This window comes from Lissotriton vulgaris, chromosome 11 (genome assembly GCF_964263255.1).
Source record: "Lissotriton vulgaris chromosome 11, aLisVul1.2, whole genome shotgun sequence".
Lineage (NCBI taxonomy): Eukaryota > Metazoa > Chordata > Amphibia > Caudata > Salamandridae > Lissotriton > Lissotriton vulgaris.
Window position 1 is genome coordinate 157,467,085 of NC_141699.1, and position 19,997 is coordinate 157,487,081.

The window sequence follows — 19,997 nt, forward strand, 5'->3', positions numbered from 1 at the left end:
TTCCTTTGGGCTCTGATGGGCGGCGCCCTTGGCCCGGGCTGTGCCCGGGCTCGCGCCGTGGAAGTGCAGTGAGGCTCTTACCGCACCTCCTGGCGCGGTTGTGGCGTCACTGGGTGTGCGAGGCTCAGGGAATTCTGGGGGTTGTTGTCCCCCGGTCAGCCGTTCCCCTCGCGGCGATGGGTTGGAGGAGTGTCGATGGATGGCCGTTCCCCTCACAGCAGCAGGTAGGCGGAAGTGGCCGTTCCCCTCACGGCAGCAGTGAATACTGCAGACTGGCTTCCCCCTCGCGAAAGTGCACCGAGGCTCTTAACGCGCCTCCTGGTGCGGTTGCGGCGTCACTGGGTGCGTCAGGCTCAGGGGATTCTGGGGGTTGTGGTCCCCGAGTCAGCGGTTCCCCTCACGGCGATGGATTGGAAGAGTGGAGATGGATGGCCATTCCACTCACGGCAGCAGTTAGGGGAAAGTAGCCGTTCCCCCTGCACGACAGCAATGGATACTGCAGACTGGCTTGACTTGACTTATATCTTTTATATAAAAAATCTGAAATAAATATTTTCAAAAAATGCAAATACTGTGTTTCTGTATCATTCACATACTGTAAGTGTAAACATTTTCAAGTTTTAGATGAAGTAAGAGCACTGTGATGTTGACTGGAGGCATCATAAAAACATTGTTCTGTACTCAAATAATATAAGGCACCCTTTTAACCCCTTCGCCGCGAGGCTAATCCCCCCGTGGCGCTGGGGGGAGGGGGAGGGGGAGCGTGCGCAGCGCCACGGTGCGTGTGACGAGCTCGGCTCGTCACGCTGCACGGTGGCGCTGTGTTCATGACGAGCTGAGCTCATCATGACCACACCAGTTTGCGTGAAAGATCACCTTGTCATGGCAGCTCTCCCTTCTTGTGTACCAAGTGCCACAGTCAACTCTATTTGGGGTTTGGCTCCCATCATAGGACATTCAAAATGTGGGAATTGTAATGTTTGCCAGTTTACTTTAAAAGGAAAAAGTTTTACTTTCAACAATGTAACAGTCAATTTAAGTACTTTTTCCAACTGTAACACTACAAATGTCATTTATTTGATCCATTGTCCATGCAAGAAACTGTACATTAGACAAACGACTCAGAAAGTCAAAACCAGAATTGGCCAGCACAGGATCCGAATAAGATGTAAAACACCCAACACACCATTGGTTGAACATTTCTCAGAGGAAAACCATGACGCAGATGACATATAATGGACAGTCTTGAAAGCACTTAAATTGCCACCACGAGGATGAAATATAGGACAGTTTCTAAACCGTGAAGAACTTAAGGCAATCATTTTCCTTGACACAATCAGGAGTGGCCTTAACAGAAATGAGGATTGGGCCTCCCTATTGTAAACTCTGCTTCTAGTCAACGATAGGAGTAACACAATTCCAATCCGTTTTACATTCAAATGTACTGAACTGCATGACTTTGCCAAAACGATAATGTTCTGGAAATTTTAATTAATTAACTCTAACTGCTTAGATTTTTTTCAAACAATTTCGAAATTATATTCCTTACTTTTCAAGTTCTATACGCTAAATGATACTAGTAATTATTCACTGCCTTTGCATATTCCTTATTGCAATTTTATTGTTTGTTTTGCATGCTTCTCATCTCACAGTATGCCCCTTGCATGTCCATTTGCACCTTTTCAAACGGACTATACACCACTCCAAGGTGGCGACACCTTATCCTTGTAAAACCATGCACGAGTCCTTCCTTTATTTAGACTCCCCCGGGATTGGCGGCCATTTTGGCTTCCCTATTTAGGAGCTCCGTGTGCAATCCAGCTTGTCTTTACAAGCCATCGTGCCATTGACGTTGACAGCACACCGTTGCTGTTTCCAGCCCTCCACATCAAAAATTGAGGTAAGAACAGACCCCGTGGCGTCTTGATCACCATGAGGAATCAGCGGTTCTCAATTTAGACGCCTTATTTCTTCCTTAAATTTCTCACAGCAGGCTCGCCCTAGAGACCAGCAATCCTGATCCCCGGGAGCTCATAATGGATAATACGGGAGATTAAATCCCCTCGACCGCAAGGTTTTCTACCTGCCTGGTGCACTTGGTATGTGTCTTCTACTAATATCACCCTTAGCTTGCCTCACTCCCAGTCACCAGTACGGTAACTAACCCGGTTCATTCCTTCCCACCATAGGGTTTAGTTCTTAAAAGCGGCAACCATCTGGCGGCTACGGCGCCGTTTTCCTTGGCTGCAACAATCACCCAAAATTGTTTCGGGTAAGATCCAAAATGGTTCAGCTCACTTCCCTGACCCTCCGTGCGCCTTCCTTGGCTCCTACTGAGTCACTCGCATGATGCACTGTATTATTTCCAATTCCTTATTCCACGCGCCAACGCTGTATTATCGAAATATCGCTATGATTTGTGGGTGATTGGGGTTAACTTTAATGGTACCTTTACTCGTCCGCCTCGGGCAATTCCGATATTTATGAATGCCCACAAGTCCTTCGAGCACCCAAACCGCCACTGCGCCAATATGTATGGACCTTAAGCACGAATCTCAATATGCCTTGCACCCAAGCAACAGTATGTTGTTTTAGGTTTGAGTCAAGACACTTTTTAACCACACACGATTCCTTTCGGCTTAAATTCGGCATGACTATTTCACTCAAGTCACTAATTAGTTTGCTGCCATGCTGTTTTCTTAAATGTTTTCTTAAGTGTTGTATTAATTTTCATAACTGTCTCTCACAGACCACTGTAATTTTCCCTCCCTGTTCTTTACCCCAACAGGCTATTATTACTTTTACCAGGCAAATGTAATTTATTTGGTCCTGATGATGATCCCGAGAATTAATGAGCGATGGGATCGAAACGTTGACACTTGTAAATAGCACCACAGTTTTCCACAGTGCCTAACCTGTGTGGTTTCTATTTCTGGGTAAACTCGCTGCATAATATAATACATGCGAGTGACGACAGCTCAAAGTTTTTGCCTGTATTTATGTTTATATGTTTTGTTTGATTAATCTGTAATGTTCTACACACTCCTTTTCCTACATAGGGTACAGGCTTGTGCCCTATTATAGAAACCGTTGTTTCAGAATTATCTGACTATATTCTCAAGTATTGTTGAATAAAACTCCACGTCCGGCTGGACTGTGGATTCATATAGTAACCTATTGTGGCCTATATTGTATTTTCGTTTTTCATTCTTCAGTCTGCTAAGGACCATTTGTTCCTCTTAATAGAATTGTTACCCGTGGTCCCTAGCCAATTATCGGGTCCCCTTGTCCTTTCTAAATAAATCACAGTATGGATCTGCACAGACGATGATGAGGCCGCCAGTATGGTGTTGTTGCAGCAATCCTAAATCAGACATTTTTAGTGGGTGTCACGTCCTTCATAAAGTTCTTTCCCCTATCGGAGATGATGGATTAACCAGGCTTCTGAGGAAGGTGTTTCCTTATATTCCCTTTCCGGCGCATAAGCAAGTGGCTGTGGCGTTTTTTCCTCTAGGCTGGACTATTGCACCATGCTATATCTGGATGTCACCAAGACTGCAATATTCAAGCTGCAGCTGGTCCAAAACGCTGCCGCAAGACTGGCCCTTGATATCCTTATAAATCAGTCTGTTTCAGGTGGGCTAGCCAAGCTCCCTTGGCTACCTGTGAACAAATGCATTGCTTTTAAAGCTGCTTGTTTGTTTACAAGGCACCACAGAACACTGGACCTAAAGAGATCAACGCCATGTCCGATCGTATATTCCTTCTAGACCTTACCGATCTTACATCCCCGATCTTGTAATCATTCCTAAATTCCGAAAAGCAAGGTGGGGATGCAGGGCTTTCACAGTGGCAGCGTCCAGCCTCTGGAATACTCTCCCCTGCTTAATCTCCGGCCTCCAGGCTCATACTACTTTCATAAAGGCCTTTAAAGACCCGACTATTCACTCTTTTATGGAGGTCTGGGTCCTTGTGATCTCTGTATCCTAGTTCCGCTTCCTCTTCCTTCCTAGGACGGACTCCATTAGCACCTCGACGCCTTCGGGCATTTGTTGCACTCTATAAATTTAATCTAATTTCATTCATTCCACAGAGGCTCTGGAATGGGGAACCCAGAAATGGGCAGATGGGCTAGCCACCATTTTTGGGTGTTCATCTCGGTGCTGTCCATCTCTAAATCAGCACTGAAAGTTATCTTAAAAAGAAAGTTAGGTTGGTGCAGGTGGCACTGTAACACAATATTTACTTGAAATGGACATACGTTTCTATTGATCTTTGCGAGTCCAAAGCATTAACAAAGAGGTATTTGTCAGGCAGGAAATTGGTTTCATTTGCATAATGGTCCTGTCACCTCTTCAGATCACATAAAACCACGTTACTGGGCTTCCAATTACTAATATTCAGTGTTCTCAAGTCTGCCGACCCGCTTCTTCCTCACACATCAATAAAGGCGCTATCAGATGGGTCTTGCTTTGCAAGTATGAGGAAATATTGCTGTATGCAAAGGTTAATTAATTTTTAGTGTAAATGTGGAAAGAGCACAGATCCTTACAGACAGGCTTTCTTAAACGAGGACGGAATAGCATCTGTTGCACTTGAAAAAGAAATATTACGTTTTTGGAAGTCATTATTTTGGTTGAATGTACCTTCGTGTGTTTGTTTTATAAAATAATAATTGATTTGTCAGCTCATTGAAGAGGCTGTTTATTCAGGGCATGTTAATATTGTATATTTTCATTTTTATGACAGGTAAAAAAGCTGAATGCGATGATAGCTGAAAAGAAGTCAGCCTTAGCCCCTGTTATAAAAGAACTGAGACCATTACGGCAGAAGTGTCAGGTTAGTGACAAGAAAATGACAGATTATCGAGTAAATTGGTACTGTGAGTCATGTTTCCCTGAAAGCATTATTATGCTGATGGCAATGAAGGATTTAAGGTTCATGAAGTTTTGTTTTATCATTTTAACAATTGCTAGGATACGGCGTTTCTGATGTCAAATAGATCACAACAGTTAGTATGATGTCAGTGTTTTCCTCTTTGCGGATTTTCTGAAAAGAAGCTGACGAGGAGTAAATAAGCCTTAAGAAAAAATGTTTTCACTGTATTTGCGTTTTGAGGGCTCTTTTATATTACAGCGGGAGAACCCAAATGTCAGAAGACAAGGCAAAGCTGCAGAAGAAAGCATGGATACTAAAGAGAAGCTGAATTGGCATCTTTTATACATCGCTCCATATGCCCTAGAAGTTGCCTCAGATCTAAATCCACACAAGCCTGGGGGCTGTACGATTTATTTTGTGTGTGTAGAGGGAGGGGGCTGGGTAGTTGGCTGTGTCACTGTCCTGAGCTCTTGCTGGTTGTCTTACAGACGAAGTATCACAACACTAGGCTTCTACCATAGAGAAATGTCTTCCACTGGTTTGTTGCTCTAGGAGATATATAGCTCATCCTTTGTACATGTGTTTTGGTTACTGCAAAAAAAAAAATGTCTCGCAGTGGGCACGTGTGCCGATAACGTGGTCACTTTAAACTGTTCGTTCTCTAGACGATGACGCCAAAGATGACACAAACGAACCTCAGACACGTATTGGGGGGTCTCCGAGGTTATTTTAGTGCTTGAACGGTGGATGGCTGTCAGTCAGGCTGACAGACCTGTCGGTGGAATTCCAGGGCTCAGAGAGATCCGCCATTAGAACACTTCGTTTGGAAGCGAGGTGCCATTGCTGTTATCACCCGTCAAACAAACTGAGTTTGGTTATTAAGCACAATAGAGTTCCCCTTAATGTACCAATAGCTTAACAGCTTTAAAGTTAAGGTTTGTTTTAACAAAGATGGTGCCCAGAGTAGGGTTGAAACGAGCAGACATGTTCACGTATGTAAAGAGTGACTACAGACACATGATTATTACATTGAATAAATAAATGAACGCTCACCATAGCATCCAATGTTTCTCCATCATGGGATATTCATAAATGCCTAAAAGTAGAAACTTTCAACCTGGGACCTCAGAGTGTTGTTCAACAAAACTCTCCAATTATAAAATCTGAAAATGTATCAAATATTTTATTTTCATCTTTTAATAAAATATCTATACATGTATAGTAGAGGCCCATTTAAAACTAACTGTGGATTCAAAGTATTTGAAGCAGCTTTGTTGGCCAGCTCTGTTTAGAAAAATAATTAAAGAAAAACAGTTTACAGTTTCACATAGAGTCATAGAGTAGGATGGCAAGGAAGCTCCTCAATGGCGGTAGCTTCTCAGCTATGTTTCTCCTCATGTGTGAGATGGTTCATGTAGATGAATTATTACCATCATCTGTTTTGTGGCAGAAACTATTTTTATTTGAAAAAAAATGGTCGTTTTGTAGGACATTTTGCATCTTTTTACCTTATACCAATCAGCCTTGTGATACTTCGGTGCTGGATTTCACTCTGTTTCCCTCACATTTAATGACTGGCAACAGACAACTTATGCTATATGTTGTGAGCACTTGTGATCATTCTAGGTCAACTGCATGTTCACACATAGGCTGCTTTGTGCCATTGTCTGTACATTATAGCTTTGGTGACGTGGCAATGTAGTTGCTACTTCACATACAGCCAGTACAGTTCCCTCAGTAGCAGAAACAACTTATCCAGTCCTGGCAGGAGGTGCACACTGGAGGCTTGCAGCCTTGCTTGCAATCCCGCTGCTGAAGGTGGCCTTCTTTAGTAACTTTCCTCAGACCTCTTTAGTGTCAGCCAGGCGTGTTGGCTTTGCCAGTGATTGTTTGTCTTCAAATGGAGGCCGTTTGTTCTGACAGACCTGAGGCTAGAGTGGGTCTCTGTGCACCTTTTGTCTGTTTTTTTTTTCTTCCTAGTTTTCTTGATTTTGGTACTTTTTTCTGAAAATGAGAAATCCTCGACAAGAATTAGGGTATTCATTGCTGAGAATTTGACTCAAAACACCTTTCCATGTACGACTAGTTTAAAACCCAGATTTGAGGACTAGTGCAACAAACGATCAATGGAGGAGACACCCTCCACCCAAGTCCCTCTGGGATCACCACCAAGGTATATAAAAGGCTTCTTTCAATTTTGCACAAGTATCCACTTTGGAAAGTTCTTGAAATCAAGAGAAACCCATGGCTATGATGTTTAGTCCCAAAACTGGTTTTAGATTTCTGATAAATACATCTGGCAGTGGATTCCTCACCTTGTGAATATCCCCCTTGCGTCAGCAAAGTTCGGAAAATTCTTCGTAGCACGCCGCGTGGACGACGTCATAGGAGCACGGCATCGCGCACAACTCTGTCTGACGTCACCGACTCCTTATTAGGCCTACGTCGGCGTTATGACATCAGTTCCCTTTTTTCCGCGTCGTCGACGCTAACGGTTTCTGGGATCTTCTGAGATTCAGATAGTGACTTTGTATCTATTTGTGTGTTTCTGTTTCTGTTCTTCGTCGAAGATGTCGTCGAGGAAGACGGGGTTCAAGCAGTGTGCCTCGTGTGCCCGGATGATGTCGATTACCGATCCACACGAAGATTGCTTATGGTGTCTGGGTTCGGATCATGATGTCAAGGGCTGCCGATCCTGCTTTAAAATGAATCCAAAGGCTCTGCGAGAACGGGAGGCAAAACTTCTGCTGGCCAAAGTTAAAGCCAAGAGATCTTCGAGATCAAGATCTAGACGCACCAGCTCGAAGCCGAAGTCAAGGTCACGATCGAGAGCAAGGTCGAGGGCCAGATCGGAGTCGGCGTTGAAGTCCGCTTCTGGGCATGCTTCGGGATCCTCAAAAAGAAAACACAAGAGGAAGAAGCATAGTTCTAGGCATCATTCTGGGTCGTCGGACTCGCAGAGGAAGTCTTCTCGAAGACATCATAAGGACTTTGTGTCTCCTCGCCGGTACGGTCTCCAAGGCATTCTCCGGATCCAGAGCTAGAACCGAATCCGGTTTCGGGACAGTCTTCGGAGCATGAAGAGGTTGTGGATCCTCAGACACCGACTCCGGAGGAAGACCTGGAAGGTCAAAGGGTCAAGAGGAGCCGAATTCGGAGCAGCCTCCATCGGAGCAGCCATTGGGTTCGTACCCTCCCTTTCCTGGTCCTGATCAGGACCCTTCGCATTTCCTAAATGCCATGTTTGGTGTTTATGCAAGGGCAATGTACCCCTCTGGAGTGCCTGTGGGTCCCATGGGTCCCTTGTCATATAACTTGGGTGTTCCCCAAGCTTATGCTCCAGCGCCTTTTCTACCATTTATGCCGGCGCCATATCCTCCTTGGCTCGGTACGGCGCCCCCGAGGTCAGCGACTCCGCACACGGTTTCGCCAGCTCCGGAGCGAACTCGGGATTTGGATCGGAGTTCGACGCTGATTCAGTCTTCTCAACCACCTGTTGTTCCAGTTCCTCGCTCGACGCCGGCTCCGACTTCGTCGGAGTCGCTACCGGATCCTGCGACTTCGGTTCGTCTGGAGTGGTCGAGGCGTAGAGCCCAGCATCTCTTAGAGGAGAAGGAGTATGGGGAACCTGAAGTGGAGGAAGGCGAGCTTCAGGAGCATGAGGATTGCTTTGAGGATCTGCAAAGTGCAAGTAGCCTGGAACTTTCTCCAGAATGGGGGTTGCCTGTGGTTTCGGATGCACCCTCTAGGGATGTGATGCCATACCATGTAGTTATAAGAAAGGCTGCTGAATTGCTAAATTTGACATTGCCTACAGTGGAGTTCAAATCAAATATCCTCACGGAAGTCTTGCATTCGCCATCTTCGGTTGTTGAACCAACTCTGCCATTCACTGAGGCTCTGACAGAACCGATTTAGAGGTTTGGAAAAAGCCTTTGTCTGCTCCTGCAGTGTCCAGATCAGTGGCAAGACGTTATAGGATGGCACCTGGTGACCCTGAATTCTTGACTTCTCATCCTTCACCGGAAAGTCTGGTGGTGCAGGCCACTTGTTCGAATAGGTCTGCTGGCTCTTTTCCCCAGGTTCCTGGAGATAAGGACTACAAGAAATTGGATCAGGATGCTAAAAAGGTTTTCTCCTCGGGTAGCATGGCCTTGAAGTCTACTAATGCTACTTGCCTGCTGGCTCTTTTCCCCAGGTTCCTGGAGATAAGGACTACAAGAATTTGGATCAGGCTGCTAAAAAGGTTTTCTCCTCGGGTAGCATGGCCTTGAAGTCTACTAATGCTACTTGCGTACTGGGAAGGTATGTTCATGCCTTGATGGATTCGCTGAAGCAGTTGTCAGCAAAGCTTCCGGAGGAAGACAGGAAAAACCTCAACGAGGTTGTCTTGGACACTCAGGCGGATGGTCCGCCAGGTTATTCAGAGTGGCATGGACACGGCAGACTCTGTGGCTAGGGTGATGGGTTCTTCGGTGGCCAACAGAAGTGCCGCTTGGCTAAAGTCTTAAGAGTTTTCCACAGATGTTCAGGCTACTCTTATGGATTTGCCTTTTGATGGTGTTGGCCTCTTTGGGAAGTAAGCGGATACGGCATTGGAGAGGTTCAAAGAAGGCCGGGCAACGGCTAGATCTTTGGTCCTGCAAGCAAAAGGCTCTACCACCAGGAAGTTCAGGGGCTTTGGGAGGTCCTCCTTTCGTCCCTTCAAACAAATCCAACAACAGCAGCAACAACAGAACCCACTGTATAAATCATACAGAGGTAGACAGAGGGGTCGTGGACGTGGACGTCAGGCCTCCTACTCCTATACTTCCTCCTCTAACACCCACCCCCCACCTACAACAGCAAAGCAGCCCTAGATCCGCCATTTCCGTTCATGCGGGTCCGGTAGGGGGTCGGCTTACTCATTTTCTACTGGATTGTGAATCGGTTACATCAGATCTTTGGGTTCTCAATCTCGTAGAAAATGGGTATGCACTTCCTTTTCAGGAGTTCCCTCCCAATTACCCTCCTTGCCAAGGTTATTGTTAAGAAGACCACCTGCTTCTCCTGCAGGAAGAAGTCCTGGCACTGTTCAGAAAAGGTGTGATAGAGGTGGTTCCGGAGCAGGAGAGGGGTCAGGGGTGCTAATCTCGGTATTTCCTGGTCCCCAAGAAGGATGGCAGGCTTCGGCCAATCCTGGATCTCAGGATCTTGAACTTGTATCTGAAACAAGAAATGTTCAAGATGCTCACTCTTGCCCAGGTTCTTCAAGCGCTGTTGGAAGAAGACTGGATGGTGTCGATCGACTTGCAGGATGCTTATTTCCACATCCCCATCCTGAAGTCGCACAGGAAGTATCTCCGTTTTACGGTGGGGTCGCAACACTACCAGTTTGCGGTCCTTCCGTTTGGACTTACTACTGCGCCTCGAGTTTTCACCAAGGTGATGGCAGTGGTGGCAGCACATCTCAAGAGGTCCGGGATACCGGTATTCCCGTACCTGGACAACTGGCTGATCAAAGCGGAGTCGCCAGAGAAGGTGCTCCAACATCTGCAAGAGACAACTCAGTTGTTGTACAGGTTGGGTTTTTCGATAAATGTACCCAAGTCTCACCTGGTGCCCTCCCAGCGCAACCTGTTCATATGTGCGGTACTGGACACAACTGTATGTCGTGCATTCCCTCCTCCTCAAAGGATTCGCGACATACAATAAATGATTCCTTTATTCTACAATGGAGCGGTTGTTCTAGTCCTGAAGGTCCTTTGTCTGCTCGGTCTGATGGCTTTTTGCATTCTGTTGGTCAACCATGCACGCTGGCACATGAGGGCACTCCAGTGGTGCCTCCGCAGGCAGTGGTATCAGCACAATGGAGATCTCGGGGAGTTTGTGAGGATCTCCAGAGAAACTGCAGCGGATCTGGTGGGGCGTGGAAGGCAATCTGTCTCAAGGAAAGCCCTTCCATCTGCCTCCATCGGTGGCCTCAGTGATTACGGATGCATCCACTCTAGGGTGGGGTGCTCATCTGGGGGATCTGGAAGTCAAAGGTCTTTGGTCTCCAGAGGAAAGGTTGCTTCACATCAACCTTCTAGAGTTGCGGGCGATACGTCTGGCGCTCAAGGCCTTCCTCCCTTCCCTTCGCTGTCAGTCGGTTCAAGTCCTGACGGACAACACAACCGCGATGTGGTATGTCAACAAGCAGGGAGGAGTAGGGTCGCAGTGTCTCTGCAGAGAGGCTCTGCGTTTTTGGTCCTGGGTTCAGGACCATCAGATTTGTCTGATGGCAAATCATCTGGCCGGAGTTCTGAACGTACGTGCAGACATTCTCAGTCGGCAGTTCTCTGCCGATCACGAGTGGAGGCTCCATCCGGAGGTTGTTCACGACATCTTTCAGATGTGGGGGGACTCCTCGGGTGGACCTGTTCGCCACTCGCGAGAATGCTCACTGCCTGTCATTCTGCAGTCTCCAGTATCCGATGCAAGGAGCTTTGGGGGACGCGTTTCAGTTGAGTTTGGGAAGTCAACTCCTTTATGCGTTTCCTCCCATACCCTTGATTCCTCGGGTTCTGAGGAAGATTCGCCAGGACGGGGCCCAAGTCATATTGGTCGCCCCGGATTGGCCAAGAAGGGTGTGGTACACGGACCTACTCCACCTCTCCTCTCACCCGCCGCTCCGTCTCCCTTTCAGGGTAGATCTCTCTCAAATGGAGGGGAAGGTTCTACACCCCCACCTCCAGACATTACACCTTCATGCCTGGAGATTGAACGGGGCAACCTGAATTCCTTTTCTCTCCCTCACGATGTGGTGGATGTCATTCTTTCAGCCAGGCGTGACTCCACCAAGTCCATCTATTCGTGTAGGTGGTCTAAATTTGTGGTTTGGTGTAGGGAGAAGGCTATTGATCCTTTGAAGGCTCATTTGTCCGATATTTTGCAGTTTGCTCTTCCATTGGCGCAGCAAGGATTTGCTGTTGCCACAGTCAAAGGTTACCTTTTGGCGTTGTCGGCATTTCTCTGTTTGCCGGATCAGCCGTCTCTATTTAAATCTCCAGTGGTTTTGAGGTTTCTAAAGGGCCTCACTAATAGGTTCCCTCCTTCTCCATTTATTGTGCCTCAATTGGACTTAAATCTTGTCCTAACATTCTTGATGGGTTCTCCCTTCGAACCCTTCCACAAGTGTCCCATGAGGCTTTTGTCTTTTAAGACGGTCTTCTTAGTTGCGATCACCTCTGCAAGGAGGGTGAGTGAGCTTCAAGCTCTTAGTTTTAAGCCCCCATTCCTGACCATTCATGCTGATCGAATGTTTCTTAGGACCAGGGCTGCTTTTCTGCCTAAGGTGGTAACTCCCTTCCATCTAGGGCAGTCCATTACCCTTCCTACCTTCTATCCTCCTGTTCACCCTTCCAAGGAGGAAGAGAGACTGCACCTTCTGGACCCTAAGAGGGCGGTGTCTTTTTATCTGGACAGAACTAAAGACTTTCGGATGGATGACCAGCTGTTTGTTGGTTTTGCTGGCTGCCGGAAGGGTAGAGCCGTGCACAAGCGCACACTTTCCAGGTGGATAATTCTGTGCATCAAGATCTGCTACTCCCTGGCGGGTTAGGACCCTCCTGAGGGTATAAGAGCTCATTCTACCAGGGCAAGGTCTGCTACTTCTGCATTGTCTAGAGGTGTGCCTGTTGAGGACATTTGCAGAGCCGCGATTTGGGCCTCCCTCCACACTTTCGCGAAGCATTACTGCATGGATACCGAGGTGAGGAGGAACGGCCACTTCGCGCGCTCTGTCCTCCAAGATTTCTTGGTGTAGCAGGGTGGACACCCTCCTCCGGGAGTGGGGACTGCTGTGGGAATCTATTCACAAGGGGAGGAATCCACTGGCAGATGTATATATCAGAAGAACAAGTTACTTACCTTCGGTAATGCTTTTTCTGGTAGATACAGTATCTGCCTGTGGATTACTCAATGACCCACCCGCCTCCCCGTTGTCCACTCTGCTATACCTGAGTTTATGTAGTTTTATATTTATATTTGTATATATAATGGGATATTTATTCCTTTGCTGCGCACTATGTGTGCTGTTTTGATTTGTATGTACTTTGTACACTGTATATTTGTGTATCTGCTGTCATTGGTCCGTCCGGGTGCCTCGAAGGCACGGAAAAAAGGGCGGAACTGATGTCATCACGCTGACGTAGGCCTAATAAGGAGTCGGTGACGTCAGACGGAGTCGTGCGTGATGCCGTGCTCCTATGACGTTGTCCACGCCGGCGCGCTACGAAGAATTTTCCGAACGTTGCTGACGCAAGGGGGATATTCACAAGGTGAGGAATCCACAGGCAGATACTGTATCTACTAGAAAAAGCGTTACCGAAGGTAAGTAACTTGTTCGTTGGGCAGATACATGACATCAAGTGCTCTGGACGTTAGCAAATTGCCTCAGCATTCATAACGGCACATGATGTGGGGCAGACAGATCATGACACTTTGAGAAATCATACACATAGTTCTTTGCATTGAAGGGATTATACTGGAAGGTGTCGCAGGGTTGTGAGGTCAAGATGGATGGCTGTCCAAAGCCAGTGATCCCAAGCTGCCTAGTGTGGGATGTTTTGATACGACTAGAAGTTTAGACACATAGAAGGTTTTTTTTCCAGCAGATCAGGATATTAACCTACCACGATGCCTCACAACCTGAATACCAAAGAAGATCATGTCACTTCACAGCTCGCTAATATCATGTGGACCAGGGAAAGCAAACTGGTCTGTTTAGTTGGGTGGTTCCAAAGTTTAGAGCTCACCACTCATTGGCACAAATGAGAGTATAAAAAGTGTGAATGATCATGAGTGAAATCAAAACATGAAGTTGAAGTATGGGCCCAGTGTTTCGTGTCAAGGCACAAAGAGAGACCACGGCTATCCCTATCACAACAAACAGGTCCTTCAGGAACAGACCATGCCATCAACAATAGACGTGATACAAGGTAAATATTGTTAAGGTGTTGTTGCCGTCAAGAAAGCTGTGACAATGATGGGACCTGAAGCATCATGGGAGCTATGACATAATGTCAACGTCTCTGAACATAAAGGCTGTAGCAGTATTACATTGTCCTTTAGGGTCTGTCAGTTTTGGGCTAAAAGTGGGTCTTACGGCACTTAATAAATATGCTAGCTTTTTCTGATGCCAGATATTTTCCCCCTTTTAAAGTATGTATTTCCATTATTTTACTACAAAGGGGCTATTCAATAACAATAGTTCCAATTTCATTCAGGAGATAATTCTGAAAGAGATATTTCAGCATCCTTTCTCAAGTATTCTGAATGAATGAATTTATACAAAAGCAGTCAAATATGTTTTCTATTCAAAATATTATCTGAACGGAAGTCTAATTTTGAAAGCTTCATTCTCCAAAGTTTTTTTTCTTTGCACCTGAAACATGTCTAGATATGTTCTCTTTGGGAATGTTTAAAAGATTATGGGCAGACTGACTATAAAAAGGAGTGTGTGGCCTCCGTGTTTGCATCACAAATATGAATATGCTGTATTATCCATATTATCTGATGGAGACTTCTAGCCGCAGATTCCTTACCTTTGAATTTCCCCAGAAGTCAAACTGGATCCGTAAGATTTTTTCATGAGCAGTACCACTGTGTGCCGCTAGTTGTCATTGATAGGTTGCGGTATCTATAACGGCGCCACCCAGGTTTGCTGACATCAGTCTTTTTCTTTCCATGCCAGCCAGCACTGATCTGAGAGGAAAGCTACCCCTAAGTCAGTTTTTAACAAAATTTTCTTGTCATTTTGTCAACAGTTTTTGAGGTTTCTCCTCCTGGTGTGTCGAGCGCAGAAGATGGCATTCAAGCCTTGCAGAACCTGTCACCGCCTGATGTCGGTGACGGGCCCGCACCTCGTCTGTCTGTGGTGTTTGGAGCACGATTGCTACCCAATGTCATGCTCCGATTGCCAGGTCATGCACCCAAGGGCTTTGAGGGAGCAGTCCCTAAAGTTCCTGCTGGTCCAGCATGCTACTCCATGCAAGTCGAGGTCCCGGTCTAGGGGAAGGTCCTGGAACAGGTCGAAGAGCCCGAATTCTACATCATCCCATTCAAAGTCCTCAGATAAATCGAGGCACATGAAAAATAAGTTGTTCTACAACTTCTCCTTGTCCGTCCTCCAACATGACGAGGGAGCATCTGCATTCTAGGCCTCGTTTCTCGGAGCCTGCACCTGGGCCAACTCCGATCCTCCCCGACTTTCCGGGAGCTGGAGCGACCCTCGCCCAACTGAAGGAGTTCTATGAGGCCATGTACCCCATATTTTGGTGGCCCCACCCCTTCAACGTGTCTTAGGGCCCGCAGGGCCAGAGAGAGCCCCATCTGGTTCCTTGCTGACGCCTCCAGCATCATTGGGCCGCCAAGTATCCATTCTTGGATCCGGATCGACATCACCGATGCTGACTGGAGCCTTGCCTCCTACATCGGATCCGGAGACATATTCTCTTGGGCTAGGCTTGGGGAAGACTGGGAGGGGTCGCTGGACCCTTTATAATAATAGCCGTATGAGAAAGAACAAAATATGGACTGGTGTGAGGAACTGCGTGAAGTCAGGATACCTCCACAGATGCTAGTGTGCTTTCTCCCCCTACCGTGGCTACAGCGGAGGGAGCTTCCTATGCAACAGTGATGCAGAGGGCGGCTGAGGCCCATGAACTTCAGCTACCCTTGGTGGTAGTCAAGACATCTTGAGAGAGGTGCTGCAACTGGGAGTCTCCATGTCCGAACCCCTACTCCTGTTCAATGACGCCCTCACTGACTTCCTTTTGGGTACCTGGTCCAAACCCAAAATAAGCTCCATTGAATTGGACAATTGCCTGCCGCCATCGCCTCACACCTCTTGCCTTAAGCTTCCTCACGCAACACCATACTCCTGAGAACTTGGCGGTCCAAGCCTCAACCTCCCAAGGCATGTTCCCGAACGCTCCACCTGATAGGGAATTCAAGGGGCTGGACTCATTTGGGAAAACAATGTGCTCTTCTGCCAGCCTGGAATTGCGATCTGTGAACACTGTATGCCTTTTGGGCTGTTATTCCCCCACTCTGTGGGATACGATTGCTCAAGTGCTTCCACAGGTCCGGGAGGAGGCCCGAGCCGTACTCCCAAGCTGTCATCGACGAGAGAAATGCAGCAAAGTTCTCAATTCGATGCGGACTTGGCACGACCGACTTGCTAGGCAGATCGGTTTCCATGACACTGGCCCTTAGGCGTCACGCCTGGCTGAGGACAACTGGCTTTTTGGGGGATGTCCAAGCTTCCCTCATGGACATGCCCTTGAATGGCACCTCTCTCTTCGGTGACCAGGCGGATTTGGCGCTCGAGCGCTTCAAGGACTCTTGGGCTATGGCCAGGTCCTTGGGCCTCATTGCGGGGCCCGATTCTTTCAATCCGCCTATCCCTCTTTTCATGGCTAAGGAAGGTGTCTTCCAGCTGCATCAGTTTCCGCCCAGCCACCATGGCGCGCATTCTCCCCAACCTCTGTGTGGACGACATTTGGTACCCACGGACATTGTGGGGCAGTGGGCCAGCAGTCTGGTCAGTCCACCCCTTCCCCGACTTGCACACCTCCAAACTCTTGTAGGGTGTGCCTTTACCACTATGGGCACCCAGGTGGTGGCAGGATGCACCATCACCTGCCCACCTGGCAGTCCATACCGTCGGACAGGTGGGTTTTGCAGATCGTCCAAAGGAGCTACTCCCTCCTCTTTGAAACTGCCCTTCCCCCCCCATGCCACCATCTCACGACTGGTTGATGGAGGATCATCTGTCCCTTCTCCAAGAGGAGGTCACATCTCTCTTGGCCACAGAAGCCATAGAGAGGGTTCCTGTGCCAGAAGTAGGCTGGTGCTGCTATTGCGGCTACTATCTGGTTCCCAAAAAGGATTAAGGCCTTCATCCTATTCTAGGTCCGCAATCCCTCAATCTCTTCCTCAAGAAAGAGAAATTCAGAATGCTCATGTTGGCACAGGTCTTGCCTGCCCTCGACCCAGGTGCCTGGGTGGTAACGTTGGACTTGCAGGATGTCTATTTCCATATTCCCGTCCTGTCTGCTCACCGACACCATCTGTGGTTTACGGTAGTCTGCAAGCATTTTCAGTTCATTGTGCTCCCTTTGGCCTTACCTGCTCCCCTCAGGTGTTCACCAAAATGATGGTGGTGGTTGCACCTCATCTGACGAGATCAGGTGTGCCAGTCTTCCCCTGTCTCGACGGCTGGCTGCTGAAGGCGGACGCGCCCCAGGCTGTCGTCTCCCAGCTCCAGACTATAGTGCACCTTTTACACTCGTTGGGGTTCACTATCGACATGCTGAAGTCACACCTGACACTTTCAGATGCTCTCTTTCATCGACGCTGTTCTGGATGTGGTGCTGTTTCGGGCTTATCCTCCCAAGCGGCAAGTCCAGGATATTCAGACTTTGATATCGATGTTTCAGCCTCTATCCTGTGTTGGGCCTCATGGCCTTCTGCCTCCTGCTGGTGACACATGCCAGAATGCATATGCGGGCTCTGCAGTGGGACCTGAAGTTCCAGCTGGCACAGCATCAGGGGAATCTCTCTGACTTGGTCCAGATCATGGAGGGAACTGCAAAAGATTTACAGTGGTGGCTAATAAACTGCGACTGAGTCAAAGACTGGCCCCTCTACCTTCCCCAACCAGATCTGACATTGGTGACAGATGTGTCACTCCTGGGATGAAGCGGTCATCTGGGAGAGGTGGAAATCAGAGGACTCTGGTCTCCGTAGGAATCTGGACTCCACTTCAATATGCTGGAACTCTGTTCGATCCGACTGGCATTGAAAACCTTTTTACCCTCCTTCAAGGAAAGGGTCAATCTACCAATCAATCAACAGAATGTGTATAGCGCGCTACTCACCCGTAGGGTCTCAAGGCGCTGAGGGGTGGGGGGTTGCTACTGCTCGAACAGCCAGGTCTTGAGTTGTTTCCTGAAGGAGAGATGGTCCAGGGTCAGCCGTAGATGAGTGGGGAGGGAGTTCCATGTCTTGGCTGCCAGGTAGGACAAGGATCTTCCTCCGACGGTGGATTTGCGGATTCGTGGGACGGAGGCGAGGGCGAGGCTGGCGGATCGGAGCTGTCGGGTGGGTGTGTAGAATGTGAGGCGGCTGATGAGGGGTACTTCGGGCCTGTGTCGTGGAGAGCCTTGTGTGCGTAAGTGAGGAGTCTCAACGTGATCCCCTATTGACGGGGAGCCAGTGCAGGTCTTTCAGGTCGGCAGAGATGTGGCTGTGGCGAGGGATGTCCAGGATGAGTCGTGCTGAGGCGTTCTGAATGCGCTGGAGTCTTTTCTGGAGTTTGGCTGTGGTTCCAGCGTAGAGGGTGTTCCCGTAGTCCAGACGGCTGGTGACGAGGGCCTGGGTGACCGTCTTCCTGGTTTCGGTGGGGATCTATCGGAAGATCTTTTGGAGCATGCGCAGGGTGTTGAAGCAGGATGACGAGACGCCGTTGACTTGCTTGGTCATCGTGAGGGAGGAGTCCAGGATGAAGCTCAGGTTGCGTGCGTGGTTCGTTGGCTTGGGTGCGGTGCCCAGGGCAGGGGGCCACCAGGAGTCATCCCAGGCGGAGGGAGATGGTCCGAGGATGAGGACTTCTGTCTTGTCTGAGTTCAGTTTCAGATGGCTGATCTTCATCCATTCCCCGACGCCTTTCATTCCTTCCTGGAGGTTGGCTTTGGCGGTGGCGGGGTCATTGGTGAGGGAGAGGATCAGCTGGGTGTCGTCGGCGTAGGATATGATGTTGAGGTTGTGTTGGCATGCGATGGCTGCGAGAGGGCTCATGTAGACGTTGAAGAGGGTGGGGCTGAGTGAGGATCCTTGCGGAACGCCGCAGATAACTTTGTTGGCCGCGGATCGGAACGGGGGAGGCGGACTCTCTGGGTTCTTCCGTCGAGGAACGAGACGATCCACTCCAGGGCCGCTCCTTGGATTCCGGTGTTGCTGAGGCGCTGTATCAGGGTGCGGTGGCATACGGTGTCGAAGGCTGCTGAGAGGTCCAGGAGGATGAGGGCAGCAGTTTCCCCGTTGTCGAGCAGGGACCTGATGTCGTCGATGGCTGCGATGAGGGCAGTCTCGGTGCTGTGGTTTGCATCGGAAACCGGACTGTGAGGGGTCGGGGGATCCGTTGGTCTTGAGGAAGGCGGAGAGTTGTCTATTGATGGTCTTATCGATGACTTTGGCTGGGAAGGGGAGGAGCGAGATTGGGCGGAAGTTCTTCAGGTCCGTGGGGTCCGCGGTGGGTTTCTTCAGGAGGGTGCTCAGCTCAGCATGTTTCCAACTCTCCGGGAAGGTGGCGGATGCGAAGGAGCTGTTGATGATGTTCCGGAGTTGGGGTGCGATGATGGAGTCGGCTTTGTTGAAGATGTGGTGTGGGCAGGGGTCGGTAGGGGAGCCGGAGTGGATGGTGTTCATCAGGCGGGTGGTATCTTCGGTGCTGACAGGGGTCCAGGTGCAAAGGGTGGTGGTGGGGGGTGCTGGTTCGGTGGTTGGGTGCGTGGTCAGCGCTCCGAAGCTGTTTTGTATGTTGGCGATCTTGCGGTGGAAGAACGAGGCGAGTGAGTCGCAGAGGTCTTGCGAGGGTGTGATGTCGTTGTTGCAGGCGCTGGGGTTGGAGAGCTCTTTAAAGATGCTGAAGAGTTCCTTGCTGTTGTGGGTGTTGTTGTCCAGCCGTTCTTTGAATGTTGTCTTCTTGGTGGTGCGGATCAGCTGGTGGTGTTTGCGGGTGGCGTTTTTGAGGGCGGTCATGTGTTCTGATGTCTGGTCGTGGCGCCAGGCTTTCTCGAGGGTGCGGCAGGTTTTCTTGGAGTTTTTGAGGTCGTTGGTAAACCACGAGGCTTTCCTGCTGCCGGGTCTGCTGGGAGGATTCTTCAGTGGTGCGAGTTCGTCAGCACAGTTGGTGAGCCACTGTGTGAGGTTGCGGGCTGCTTCGTTGGTGTCTGTCGTGTTGGTGGGAGGGTTCTGGCTGAGGGCGGTGGTGAGCTGGTCGGCGGTGATCTCGCTCCAGCTTCTGTGGGGTATGGCAGATGCTTACAGACAACACCACTGACATGTGGTACTGCAGCAAACAGGGTGGTGTA

General features: G+C 48.8%; 1 protein-coding gene across 1 annotated transcript in view; it reads left to right on the plus strand.

The window, feature by feature from the left end:
* The window catches only part of IFT81 (intraflagellar transport 81), a 1,042,527-nt gene that overhangs the window by 711,890 nt on the left and 310,640 nt on the right, over window positions 1-19,997 (plus strand). Inside the window, exon 14 of the mRNA XM_086943010.1 lies at window positions 4,750-4,839. Within this exon, the coding sequence (XP_086799136.1) occupies window positions 4,750-4,839 (90 nt within the window). The remainder of the gene's footprint in view (window positions 1-4,749; window positions 4,840-19,997) is intronic.